General features: G+C 43.9%; 1 protein-coding gene across 2 annotated transcripts; it reads right to left on the bottom strand.

Moving 5' to 3' along the window:
• On the bottom strand, positions 1–13,094 carry pkdcca (protein kinase domain containing, cytoplasmic a). Of its 2 annotated transcripts, none has more exons than XM_062463840.1 (5): positions 12,003–13,094; positions 4,830–4,952; positions 2,111–2,385; positions 1,900–1,979; positions 1–1,234 (listed from the first exon to the last, which is right to left on the bottom strand). In XM_062463840.1, the coding sequence occupies exons 1-5, from the start codon at positions 12,789–12,791 to the stop codon at positions 1,044–1,046; spliced, it is 1,458 nt and encodes a 485-aa protein (XP_062319824.1). In that variant the 5' UTR covers positions 12,792–13,094; the 3' UTR covers positions 1–1,043. The 2 variants fall into 2 exon arrangements, with proteins under 2 accessions (XP_062319824.1, XP_062319825.1); XM_062463841.1 differs by having other exon boundaries at positions 1,127–1,234; positions 1,900–1,969; positions 2,136–2,385; positions 12,003–13,092.
• Positions 13,095–13,309: the final 215 nt, after the last annotated feature.

Genomic DNA, 13,309 nt, shown 5'->3' with positions numbered 1-13,309 from the left:
AGAGGGCTGATAGAGAAGGGGACAGGTGGAGAGAGGGGTGATAGAGAAGGGGACAGCGAGGAGAGAGGGGTGATAGAGAAGGGGACAGCGTGGAGAGAGGGGTGATAGAGAAGGGGACAGCGTGGAGAGAGGGGTGATAGAGAAGGGGACAGGTGGAGAGAGGCTTGTTTTAAGCCCAGTTCTGGCCCTCGGGCTGAGGGTAGCCATCACTCAACGACTGCCTGTGTCTGCTTTTGCACTGCCAGCGGAGCGGAGCGAGGACTCATGGAGGAATGGAGAGAGAAAGGGAAGGAGAAAGAAGAGGAGGGAAGAGGGCACTCAGGGAATGTGCGAGTGAAGAGGGGGAAAGAAAAGACAGGGAGGGGTCGAGGAGGGAAAGGGTCAAACGACAAAAGAAAGCCAAGCGACGAGGAGAGAGTGGAAGAAAGTGGGTCCCCTAGCAGTGCATCATGGGATTGCTTGACCAGTCTGTCTTCCCCCTCCCCCGCAGTATCTCTCCGTTACATAAATTGTAATCTTTTTGATCTCACTCTATTTGTCCTGAACGTATCTGACATATCAGAGCTCTCCCTCGCTCCTGGATCTCACACGCGCACACACACATATACTGACACACATACACACTCTCTGTCTCTCTCTTTCCAACGCATTGACACATTCTTTATATATTTCTCTCTCTCTCTTTCTCCCTGATTGTCAGTCTCACAAACTCTTTCTAGCTCTCTCACACAAATACATACACAATGGATTCATGATTATCCTGTATTATCTACCATTATCAACCCTGTTGTTCGTAAGCAAGGTCACAACCTGGACCATATGCAGTCTGCAGAGGAACACATCAGTGTACAGGGCCAGACCAGGACATAAGATCTAGAGTTACTTTACTCGATTACACTCTATCAGGCCTCTGCTCTAATACATAGGTGGATGTAACTACATTAGAACGTTATCTCACAGGAATGTATGTAAACGCTGGAGTGATTATAGTGTGAGACCTCAACAAGTGAGTGAGAGTAGTTATTTGTGTGTGTGTGAGTGGGTCAGCATGTGTGTGTGCGTGTGTGTGTGTGTGTGTGTGTGAGTGGATATGTGTGTGTGTGTGTGTGTGTGTGTGTGTACTCACCAGCTCTGTGTGCCTGAGTGTTGTTCTGCAGATAGAACCCGTTTCTGTACTGGTGCAACACATTCTCCAGCTGGACCAGTGTCTCATCCATCCCCCAGACCAGCTCCCCTGAGACAGCAACAACTTAGGGTTAACATTCCTTCACAGTGTTGTTTACACATTACAAATCCTACAGACCATTGTTGCACTGACATTAAAGCATACCATTGTAATAATGCAGTGGACAAACACAAATGCTATGCAAATACCCAGACTAAACATGTGATGTAAGGTCTTTGATCGGAGGACATGGGACAAAGGCCGTGTTTGCTTTTGACACACACACACACGCACTACTGTGATGGTCGTTATGCTCTCTGTATGAGTATACTGACTGACTAGGGAAGATATGATCACATGAGCTGGCCTCTAATCCTACACAACTGACACACGCACGCACACACGCACACACACACACACACACACACACACACACACACACACACACTGCTGCCCAAAACGTCTGCGCCTTCACGGCTTGTTGTGTCCCAGAGGAACAGATTACAAACCCTTTGCTGACATACCATCATCCTGATGAGCAGATAGATAAAGAGATGAGAGAGAGAGAGAGAGAGAGAGAGCGGGAGAGAGAGAGCGGGAGAGAGAGAGGGGTGGGGCGGGGTGGGGGAAGATAACTAGCTCTGGGCTGTACAAGTTTTGTGGATGAAATGATGTAGCTCCCTCACACAAGCACTCAAAATCTTGAAGAACTAGATACACAGACACACACAAACCTGTAGAGTTGACTATCTTGTCCAGTAAGGGTCTTAGTGCGGGCGGGGCACTGTGAGGCAGTAGGTATGTGAAAAAGAACCTGGAAATAAACATTAGATTAGTGCTAAATTAACTTTGACTTCCTGTAGATTACCTTTAGTCAACATACAAACTGTCATTTTAACAATCTCAACCAAAATATCCAGTCTCTCCATTATTATTCGACCTTACCTGTATGCATTGTACAAGTTCCTTTTCTCATTGATGCCAACACAGCGCCCTCTGTTGCAGGGGAGGGTGAAGTTGCGGGCGGGAAACTCCATGACGCAGTCGGAGGGGGAGAAGGGGGAGCAGGGGGCCTCCTCTGTGCTGGCATCGTCCAGGTCTGTGACCTTGAGCTCCCCCGCCACCAGGACAAACTGGCGCGGCCTGAAGTCCAGCAGGGTGACGGAGCCCAGAGGAGAGTGGGCCAGGTAGTGAAGCAGACGCACCAGACTCAGACAGATCTATTGAGAGCAAACACATGCAAACGCTGGTTAGATTCTCAACTATGTCCAGTCAGCTTTATACAGAGAGCGTGCAGAAGTATAGCTACACTTCAGGCAGTCGAAGGGCAGACACAGAAACAGTTGTGTCTCATTTCTTTGGTTCTCCTCTTTCTCTCGAACCAAATTCTTAATTCTCTCCTCCCGGACCTGATGCAGTTCAGCTGAGACCTGTTTGTTTAGTAATTGTATGGTCCTCTTTTGGAACACAAGTTTACTAAGTCCCCATACTCCTCTATAGCTACTTATAAATCTCCAAGTAAAGCACTTCAGTGTGTTCTGGTGTGTTGGGGATTGTGCTTGTGTGTGTGTTTGTGTGTGTGTGCATGTGTGTTTGCTCGACCCAAGGATAATCCATTCCTCATTGTTTCCAGGAAACAAGGGTAGCAACTGGGGCTGGGAGGGGCATGTGAAGGGCAGGACTAAGACCCTGACACAGAGACTCTAAACCAAATATCACTGTGTCCCCAGGAACAGACAGAAGGAGGAAAGACAGAACGAGGGGTTGAGAAGAGGAGAGGAGGAGGAGCCCAACAGCTCAATCCTCATTCAGGCGAGACAAAAGCTGTTTTTAATGTACTGGGGACCAGGAGAGAGTGTGAGAGGTTAGTCTTGGACCATGGAGTTCTAGTGTATCACTGAAGGAGAGAGGGACAGAGAGAGAGACAGAGAGAGAGAGAGAGAGAGAGAGAGAGAGAGAGAGAGAGAGAGAGAGAGAGAGAGAGAGAGAGAGAGAGAGAGAGAGAGAGAGAGAGAGAGAGAGAGAGAGAGAGAGAGAGAGGGAAAGAAAGAAAGAAAGAGGGAAAGAGAGAGGGAAAGAGAGAGGGAAAGAGAGAGAAAACAAGAGAGAGAAGGAAGCGAGTAAGGGAGTCTAGCCTAATGCTTAAGAAATGGGTCAACTTGAACACAAATGATTATGAGCAATAAGAATATGATTGTGTATGTGATTCATCGTTCTCTCCCATACAGCTATGGTCTAAGTGCAAAAATAAATAATAAAAGCACCCGATGTGTCCGCCGTAGTACGTCAGCACAGGAGCACACGCTACTTATGATAATCATATGTAAATGAGGCTCGGCTAGGGTTGTGGAGGTGACGGGGGAGGGGTCCAAGGAGGATGTGGGTGTGCCTCGCTCGCTGACAGCGTCTGTAGGCCATGAAAGGCTTCGTCAACGCAGACAGGAAATGGCGACGGACCTAAATGGAGCGTTTGAAATTCAGTGGTTTTCACTGCGCACGTCCCACGAGTCTATCAACGCCTCAGACGAACTGCAAAATATCTGACGAAAAGGCTTTTTTCGTAATCATTCGTATTTGTACACTTCTTTTTTCCGCGTCCCATTGCAAGGGAGGGAGGGAAGGAGGAGAGGAGGGAGGAGAGGGGGGGAGGGTGGAATAACCGACGCGTTGGGGGAACGGGAACAAAGAAACAACCTCCGTCCCCTGCACATTTAGATGGTCTTTGTTGATCACATGGTGAAAGACGAATATTCTCCCTACCGTTTTCCATCCATATTCCCTCACTGCATGACAGGACAAGTCACAGAAACAACAAGACATCTCAATGAAACACAGGTATTTCTCTCCAGGGTCTCTCCAAATCCTTCTTCTACCATCGTGCCAGTTTTCAAACCGCCTGGTCAGTTACGGAACCATTTGGAGAAGACAACTGATGTTTACGGGGGAACTTAAAGTGATCTGACAGACTTTTCTGTTCCTCTAAAACAAAGGAACAAGCAACAGAGAAGTCTTTAAAAGTTGGTATTTCATGGCCACTGTTTAAAATGGAAATTTATTAAAAGGGACATTTATTGTACACGTGCTAGGCATTGGTATCCTCTGTGGAAACACTCACGAGTCTGGAAACTCTTCTGGCTGTCGTTTGAGACTCAGGAAATCAAAATGGAACGCTACCTCAATGTATATATTTACCAGGCAGATGTAATTTCAGATAGCTTACTAGCCAAACTGTAAACGGCCCCTCTGTGTTTGGTGGAGGGGTGTCCCACTGCTATAAAGGCAGTGTTGTTGTAACAGAATGAGACAAATGATGCTGGGTGATGACATGTTGAAACAGTGTGGTGTAGCGTTGTGGAGGACAGCAGTGACACATATAAGGATGTGTTGAGCTGTACAGGATGTGTCAGTGGTAACACTAGGGGTACGGGGACTCCTTTCAATGTAACACTCAACCCAACCCAGTGTTACCCGTAGTTACCCCTTGTTACCCCTTGCATTATATCAAAACTAAGTTCGAGGTGGTATTTAGGTCCTCATTCCAGCCATCTGTTACAGGGGGGTACACGTGTGTGTTTGTAGGCATGTGTGTGGACCAGAGGGTGTCCAGTATGTCCAGTACATGTCTCTTTTTGTAAGCGTGTGTGTGTGTCTCTCTCTCTCTTACCCTGAAGCGTTCCTCCCACGAGGTCTGGAGCAGCTGGATCATCTCCAGAGGACTGCCCAGCTCCGTGATGGCTGTCACCGTGTCCTGAATGTCATTGCTGTCCTGGTAGCAGTAGCCATACAGCTGAGGAGACGCAAGGAACACACTCATGTTAGGCTATTAGCACAACGTAACCTCCATGTTGTTTCTAACTCTGGCTAATCCTCCATTACGAACAACTGAAGAGAAGAGAGAAGTGACCAGGAATGGCCCATATACTGTATGCTTACTTCATGAAAATAATTGAATTCCCGAACCCTTCAACAAGAGCTAAATTCTGTTTTAAATGTGTCGTGTTACAACGTTTTCTTGCAGGACATGAAATAGTGTTTAGCTGTTGCTTTTGGATGATTTTAATGGTTTACTCTCCACAACGTGGCTGAGGTGACCGTTGAGGCGAGTCTGGATGCTTGCTTGCAGAAACATTTGCTTTAGCTAATTTGTGCCAGAAGAACCAGTTAAAATTAGAGGGCATGAAATTTAATCTTAAAGGATAACAATCAACATAGTTGTAAACTATACCACCAGGAAGTCTGAATCAAAGAAAATCCACTGACCAAGAAAAGCGGAGAGGGTGGCATACCAAAGTAACTCTCAATCTTCCGCAAAAAGAAAGTATATTTTACGTTTATTTTGTGAATATATTCAGTCCAAAAGTGGAAAAATGGCTTCCTGCTCTTTGATCTGTGTTTGTTGGTAGTTTGGGTGCGTCTGAAGAGATGTTTATGGATGTGGTGCATGACGGGCAATCTGAGGTGGCCTCGGGCACTGCCAGCCCTGTGGGTGAGGAGGAACAGCCAGCGGGCAATGCCTGGAACTGTGCCCCCTCACCCCACCCCTGGGTCCTGCCTGAGGAGTGCATGGGAGTGTCTAAACCAACAACACCTCTCAGATCTACATGAAATAAAAACGAGCTTACATTTCTGTTTTAGTTGCAGAGCATGGCAAAAAAAAAAAAAAAAATAGCCTGAGCAATACAGCTCCTCAAATGATTTTACAGTAAGGCTGTTCATGTGTGTGATTTATCATATGGCACTTTCTAGAATATGTGGAAAAACTATTATTAAAAAGTTTCAATTCCCTTAACTGACTAATGTGTGTGTGTGCATGTGTGCGCGTGTATGTGTGTGTGTGTGTGTGTGCGTGTGTGTGTGTGTGCACTGACGTTGATTGTCAGCACATTCTTGTGTGAGCATGACTGCGTCAGGGCTGTGTTTTCTTTCCATGGCAGACCCCTCAGCTGCCCTGGTTTCTCTGAGATAACAGTTGCATGCCGGGATACTGTTAGCGTTTGCATTGGATTTGGTGCCATTTTATCTGGCTTGGGTTCAAAGGTCATTCACCTTTTTACTTGTTACACTTCTACTTGTTTTACCTATACTTGCATTACTTTGTAAATGTGCTTTGCTGCTGACAGTTTTCCAATGTTTACAGTACTCCTGTATATTTCAACTGAAACTCAACATATTCAAGACCTGGAGCCTGTGGAACTAGAAAGTGTGTGGGGTGAGGTAAGTGTGAAAATGCCAGCAGATATTTTTTTAGGGCAATCAACAGTAGTAGGCCTGGCAGCTCTCAGGGAGCTTGGCTGGAGGGGAGAAGTGAGTCAGCTTAGTTGCTGACTCTAGTTGATGGGGGAGACCCACACACTCAGACTTAAAGAGATATACTGCCCAAAGCCAAGGTTGTAACTAAGGCTAACTAGGCAAAGGAAGCTGAGCCTCCATACCGTATATCTTTATTTGACATACTGGAGTGTATGGTTTTAATCGAAGAAAGAAATAACAGCTGAATTCTGCTTATGGTTGTCATGTCAGTAGCAGACAGACAGGTCCCAGTCAAGTGAAGGCGGTAGCTCAGCTACAGTATACATAAGACTTGAAAACATTTTAGATTTCAATACAGTATTTCTGTTTGGGGCGTTATTAAATCTTAAATAAGGGAGGGGGCCTAGCAGGACCTGGCTGGATTTCTGGCTGGCTGGCTGTTAGCCCTCAGCCACATTCATTTTCACCAGGCCAGGATCCTGGACAGGGATCAAACCAGGGGCAGAGACAGCCATGTTTGTCCAGAGATGAAGCCCCCAGCATCTGCCAGGACCCAGAGCACACTGCTGCTCCTCTGTAAGCCCCAGGTCACAGGAGGACTACGGGGTGTCTGGCAAACAAGACCTGCTCTCTAACACCCACATGATACTAACTGGCTCTCTGTTACAGGAGGGTATTGACTGTAAGCTCCAAATGTGTTTTAATTTCCCTCACAAATCAGGTAAGCTGAGGAGTAATAAGCTACAAATTATTATATGTGGCAATTTATTCAGAGGTTGTGCCAGGTCAGTGTGTATTTTAAGGATTTAGTTTCTTGCCTGTGTGTGTGAATGTGTATGAGTGTGTGCCACTAATCAAAAGTGTTTCAAAAGTTGTTTTGTGTGTAGCTAGGGTACATATCGTATGACGTTAATGGTAGAATTGGTTATGCCTTGTTTTAATCAGAGTCTTGGAAGTAGTGCCACTGGCAAAGAGAACAAATGTCATTTTCTCCTTCCATATGAATTGATCCTTGTACATTAATCAGATTTGAGACTTATGATGCAATAAAAAAGGGTGGGTGAAATCCTTAAAACTCAAGGTTTGGGTGCATGAAGGGCTTTTAAAAGTTTACAGTTTTGATGATTACACACTCTGTTTATTCCTTTTTCCTATGTGTAATTTGCCTTACTTCATATTCATACACATCAACATGATTACGACAGAGGGTTTGGGTTGCTAAGACCTATGACTATTAGCACTCCTTTGACGACTGGGCAAACTACAATAAACAATAACCTTTGTATCCTTATTTGGCACAACATACTATGAACTGGACCTTTAAGCACACTCACACTTGATAGCTAGGAAATGGAGAGAATAATCATAGAGCTCTTTTTTTCCTGCAATATATATTACAAACGTTGTCCCACAAAAGAGAAACAGACAGGGGTAGCGGGGCTAACTTCAGGTCTTACGAAACGGAGGAATTCCTTCCAATACTCTGGAGCGATCTTCTAATTTCCTCCAAAACCACATCAAAGGTTCTCTCCAAGGGTTAACACGAGCTGGCAGATCTATCTGACCTGGACATGTCTGGTCTGGAACTCGAACACAGGGAAGTGGTTACACAAGGGTTAACCCCATGGTAATGGTGTGGGACCATGTATCTCACCACATCAAATGGTGCTTCTATAATTATCCCCTATAATAACAGAACTTTTAAATTATATTTTCTAAAACAAGAAACTGTCTTTTGAAGATATTAAATGTTCAAAGAGCTGAATATATTGTGTAAAATCACATGATTTGGTCATTTTTAAATGTTTAAAAGATGCATGAATGTGAGTACGTAGAAAATCTCACAGAATTAAAGGAATCCTTGATGGAACCTCTCAATTTCTAGGTCTAGTCCCTGGGATCTACACGGATCCATTCTGCTCTGTGTACAGAGAGGGAAGCCAGAAACTCAGGCCTCAGGAGCCATGGGTCCAGAGCAGAGCGTGATCAGAACCAGGGCAAGGCTCCAGGGGCTCAGGGGGGCCGTGGACCACATTTGTGTGGCTATCCCTCTTCCACCTCTAGCTTCCTTCCCCTGGAAGTCAGAGGTTAACGTGTTAATCCTGCTCTTAATTGCAACTGTGTCTCCAGCTGACTTCACAGGCATACACCCCCCTTCCTCTGCGCTCTCTCCGGTGTCTCTCTCTCTCTATCTCTCTCTCTCTCTCCCTCTTCTCTTCATCCTTATACTGAGCCCAGGTTTTTTTTGCGTCTGGGATGATCAACTTTCACATTGGAAGATGGAGGGGGCGGGGAACGGGTGAAAGAATGACAAGATAATGTAAATATAATCCAGAGCTCCTGGCTCTAATCGCCCTAATCCAAACACACTCACAGACACATTCATTTCTGTACATGTACATGGCCATTTCATAAAGGCACAAATGCACACACACCAGCCCCGTGAAAGATATGCCTTTATCCCTTAACCGCCCCCCTCTCCTTCCTGCCTTCCACCTTTTCCCTACCACACACACACACACACACTCACAGTTCAGACAGCGCCTCTGGTTATCTCCCTCTCTGATCTGTTCAAATTCATCTTGTTCACACTCAGGCTAACAAGGAGCAGGTCAGAGAGAGTGAAACACGCCCGCTGGTGTGAGAACACATGTCTAGTCCAGCCCTAGCTTCACTTTAGTCATCTGGATCCGAGGGCCACCCTAGTGATGCATTTCAGGGAAACTGGGAACTTTGATGGTAATGACTCTTTCAATGTCCTTGTGATGCATTTTTATCTTAGTTGTATTCACTATCAACTACATGGCTTTTACACTTCAGGTTTTATATCTTAAGAGAGCATTTTAATGCAGTTATTTTTACATGAAACAGTTTTTCAAACCATACTGTTTTGCTATTGCAAAACAGTTCCTAAGGTATACGGTGCAGTACTGAAGTTATGGTCGCTCTCTGCTTTCAAGGCCAACTCTGAGGATGTGCTGAAGGATTCTCGACCTGTCTCGGCATATTACGTTTTTTGTGTTATTCTTGGACAAGATCTTTCTACAATTCAACTTCCGCCCAGTTTGAAACGTTCTTTTCCTCATTCTTACTATTTACTTGTTCTGTTGCTACCTCTAATAGTGGATTTGTTCCCTGTGCAAGAAAAAAATTGAATTTGCCCAGGAGCTGGTTTACAGTTTTCTATTCTTGGAATAGAACTCATATTTATAACGTATTCAAGAAGAAATAATACTTTCCTGTCAGATTGTACAACATTTCTGTTTATGTTAGCATGATACAGTATGAGCCTATTCTGGTAAAACATCCATGTATTTTGTATTCCACAGTGTTATTCTCAAATAAATCAACTTGGTAGTATTCACTTAAAACAAAAAGAATACAAACAAACTGTATTTTTCATCCCCCCACAAATGCTGGTCTGTACGATTTGCATGTACATGGGTATGTGTGTTTTATGAGTGCGTGCATGCATGCATTGAGCAAGCAACTATGCATACGTATGTGTGTGAGAAAGAGTGCGAGTGTATGAATGTGTTTGCGTGTATAGCATAAAACACATAAAAGCCTGAGTAGACATAAGGAATGTGTGTATGACCTTTAACCTTGACTGTAGTCTTACTTCCACTACCACATATTAAATGTGAACCTAAAAAGTACTTTTATAACATACGCTGGATATCGGTAAAAGACGGGTTTAGATGTTGATGTGCTGTCTTTCCTGACTACAACTGTGTAGGAAACCCAGTGAGTAAACCTAATTAAACATTAATTATGAAAGCACAAAAAACATTTCAATGTGCTGCCATCAAAAACAACAACAAAAGTTAGGTTATGTGTATAAAAAATAGGTTTAACCTGTAGTCTGTTTCAAAAAGTTACAATACTTGTTTACCAATTTTTTACTTTACCTACAGTATATAGTAAGAGGAATATTGTAAAATATTCCATTAACCATTTAACAAGTTGCTTTAATGTATAGTAAAAAGAGAAGAAGTACCCTTTATAAATTGTGATTGTGTGACAGTTAAAAATATTAAATGTAGGCTTGTGTGTTTGGCTTTTATAAGTGCTAAAGCTGAATGAAATGTAAATATAGCCACACTGTTATACTAAGCTACAGGTTTCTTTAATATGGATCCCAACCTCAGGCTTTGGGGCTGGATGACAAATTAATCAAGGGTGTTTGTGAATTATAAAAGACTGATACCTAAAATAAAATTGTACATACAGTAATTATAATTAACCTTGTGTTCAGTGCAAAATATGTGTGTTCAGTTAGCTATGTATCTTGTTGTTAAAAGTTGTCTATAAGGCCAAAAGGACCATTCTCTTGGGAACTTTTATTTGACCGCTGTAAATCTGTGTGCTTTTTGTGTGTGCTTGTTTTTAATAATTCTACCATGCATGATAATTTGGCTGAGAACTATTGCAATACAGGAAGTTCAGGATAACTGCTACAATACCTAATTTGCGAATGCCATTGTCCACCTCTAAAGAGGTTTTGCTTTTTGCCTTTCTATTTTAATTAGAGCGCTGCACAGCAGGGCTCATGCTGAGTATATTACAGTAAAAAACGAATTCCGCTAGTTGCAAAAAGCCTCCAGTTCAGCAGTTGGCTCAAGTGCCCACAACACCCTTTTGAGTCTGCACCCTGTGAGTTGATTATAGTCTAGACGATAAACCATTTTTTAATAACCACAGACTGACCTTTCAATTTAGGAAACCTTTGGGCTCCAATGACCTGTGTAGCCCTACAGCAAATTTAACAAGTAAATTAATAATAGGCTAGTCGATATAGATCTACAATACTTTTACGGATAGCCTACCTTTTACGCATATGAACAGCCTATTATTACAAACATTTACACACTGAGGTGTATAGAAAGAACAGCTGTATAGTTTTTAGCTTAGGCCTATGTTTACGTGAGTGAGTTGATAAAAGATATGCCACAGCAGAACTTACAAATGAGACTCCGAGGTCGATGAACACTGCCTGGGGTGGCGCAACAACTCACGCGCCAGATCTGCAACCCCGCTGATAAGCTTAAAATCGGCAATGTAACAACTCAGCAATGGCTCTCTCTCAAGCACATTCTATTAATCAGTCTCTACGAGTTGTACCACACGCATGCCTCAAACGCATCAATCACACCAATATTTTGCGGTGGTTACTCGACTGCTGCAGGTTTTGAACGGATTTCAATATACTTTATGAAAACTCACAAATGTTTGAAGGGTTATTTAGACTACATGTGTTACTTCTAACACAAGAGGAGTGAATTTTCACACCAAAGGTATTTGGTCATTAAGGAGGAATGACTGATGTCTTTTGACTTCCTTATTAGACTACTGCAGGACAAACGTTTGTAAATTCATTGGTAAAATAAGGCAATTGTTGTTGGGTTATTTCTTTTGAAGAAATATTGATAGTGAATTTAGACCTTTGGATATTACTTTACAGTGATATTATAAAAAAATAAAATGTTAACTGATGTTTTCTTCTAGCTAAGAGAAGACACAAGACACTACATGATTATGGACATGTGAGATAATCTAACACCGATTTGTAACGAATGAAGATTACCTTTAAAATATTGGGATGTTGCAACCTCTCCATCAGCGTCATCTCTTTCACTATTTTGAAGGAGGCAAGTTTGTAGCAGTCTCCGGGTGAGCCATATTTCTTTACGCAATTTTCCATATCATGTCCCCCGAAATCAACAGATTTCAGAGCCACTGAGAAGCTGCTGTTAAGAGCTGCTTTGTACACAGCCTTTGTGTAGCCTGAACCCAGGTACTGCACATTAGTCACGTTGTCAATGCTGCTGCAGCCAAGCATCAGTGTACCGTTAATGCTCCTTGAATAAATTGAAAAATCTTTCCGTGATTTCACGTGGAGGTATGTCGACGGAGAAAGTCGATTTTGAAAACTAGTCTGTCGATTATCAATTCTATCAATGACTTTGACAGGGTCCCAACTGTGCCCTGGCTCTAAATCCATCAATCTTCTACGCTCCAGCGGGCGGACTGGGTTTCCAGTGCCTGGCCCATGTGCTTGGCGCCGACGGTACTGGACAACCTCGTCGAACCTTTCTTGTATTTGCAGCTGGAGATCGTGGAGGCTTCCTGTGGCGGATTTACTGTTAGGCTCAGCAGCCGTTTCGGTGACTGGTTCACCGAGGTGAAGCTGAAAGTCGCCCGTAACCCGTTGCTGTTTTTCGTGGTAGTACCGATGTGCTCTATTTCGGTTTTGGTGGTGCTCAAATCCTGGTATATAGAGCAAATTCATAAGAGTACCTAGAAAAAATGAAAGGCAAAAGCCTGCCGCGACCATAATCTTTCTGCGCTTCATTATCAGCTTTATTAATAACATAAAATATCTTTGTCCTCAGCTCCAACCCCCGCCTACCAGTCTAGCACCTCTGCAGCGGTGCCCGAGTCCACAGTGTGCTTCAAAAAGAAATGGATATTCCGATGCTGATAATGATGCCGAATGCGCTGTGATCACGTCTTCATCTTGAAGTTATGATTCATGCAGCCACGCAGTATAAGGATCCACCCCATATAAGGTTGATCATGGTGACACTTGCCTTCGCAGACTGCAACCCCCCCTCTGTAGCCCGTGCACGCATCAGGCAGGGGTGCTTGCTCAGACTGGAAGCCCCTGAGCGACTAAACAAGAGACGCGAGTGATTGACAGACTACGTCGTCATGCAGCGGTGTGATGACTGTAGTTCTTCCATCATTCCACTTGTACTTCCAATACGTTCAGAACGGCAGCCGCAAGACCACACTTCCCATGGTGCAAGGGGAAAAGCACCAAGGACTTGCCAGCAAACCAGCAGTTGTGGGGCGGTCTTTTGGTTTTCTTCGAGCTGCCGTTTCGAGTAA

This window comes from Osmerus eperlanus, chromosome 6 (genome assembly GCF_963692335.1).
Source record: "Osmerus eperlanus chromosome 6, fOsmEpe2.1, whole genome shotgun sequence".
NCBI classification, from domain to species: Eukaryota; Metazoa; Chordata; class Actinopteri; order Osmeriformes; family Osmeridae; genus Osmerus; species Osmerus eperlanus.
This window is presented reverse-complemented; position numbering and strand designations above follow the sequence as displayed.

Excerpts from the sequence above, each read along its gene's own strand:
- pkdcca (XM_062463840.1), bottom strand. The coding sequence starts at position 12,791 with ATGTTATTAATAAAGCTGATAATGAAGCGCAGAAAGATTATGGTCGCG. Across the intron at positions 1,980-2,110 it reads AACTTGTACAATGCATACAG|GTTCTTTTTCACATACCTAC; the intron begins GTAAGGTCGAAT and ends GTTTATTTCCAG. Across the intron at positions 1,235-1,899 it reads CAAGATAGTCAACTCTACAG|GGGAGCTGGTCTGGGGGATG; the intron begins GTTTGTGTGTGT and ends TTGCTGTCTCAG.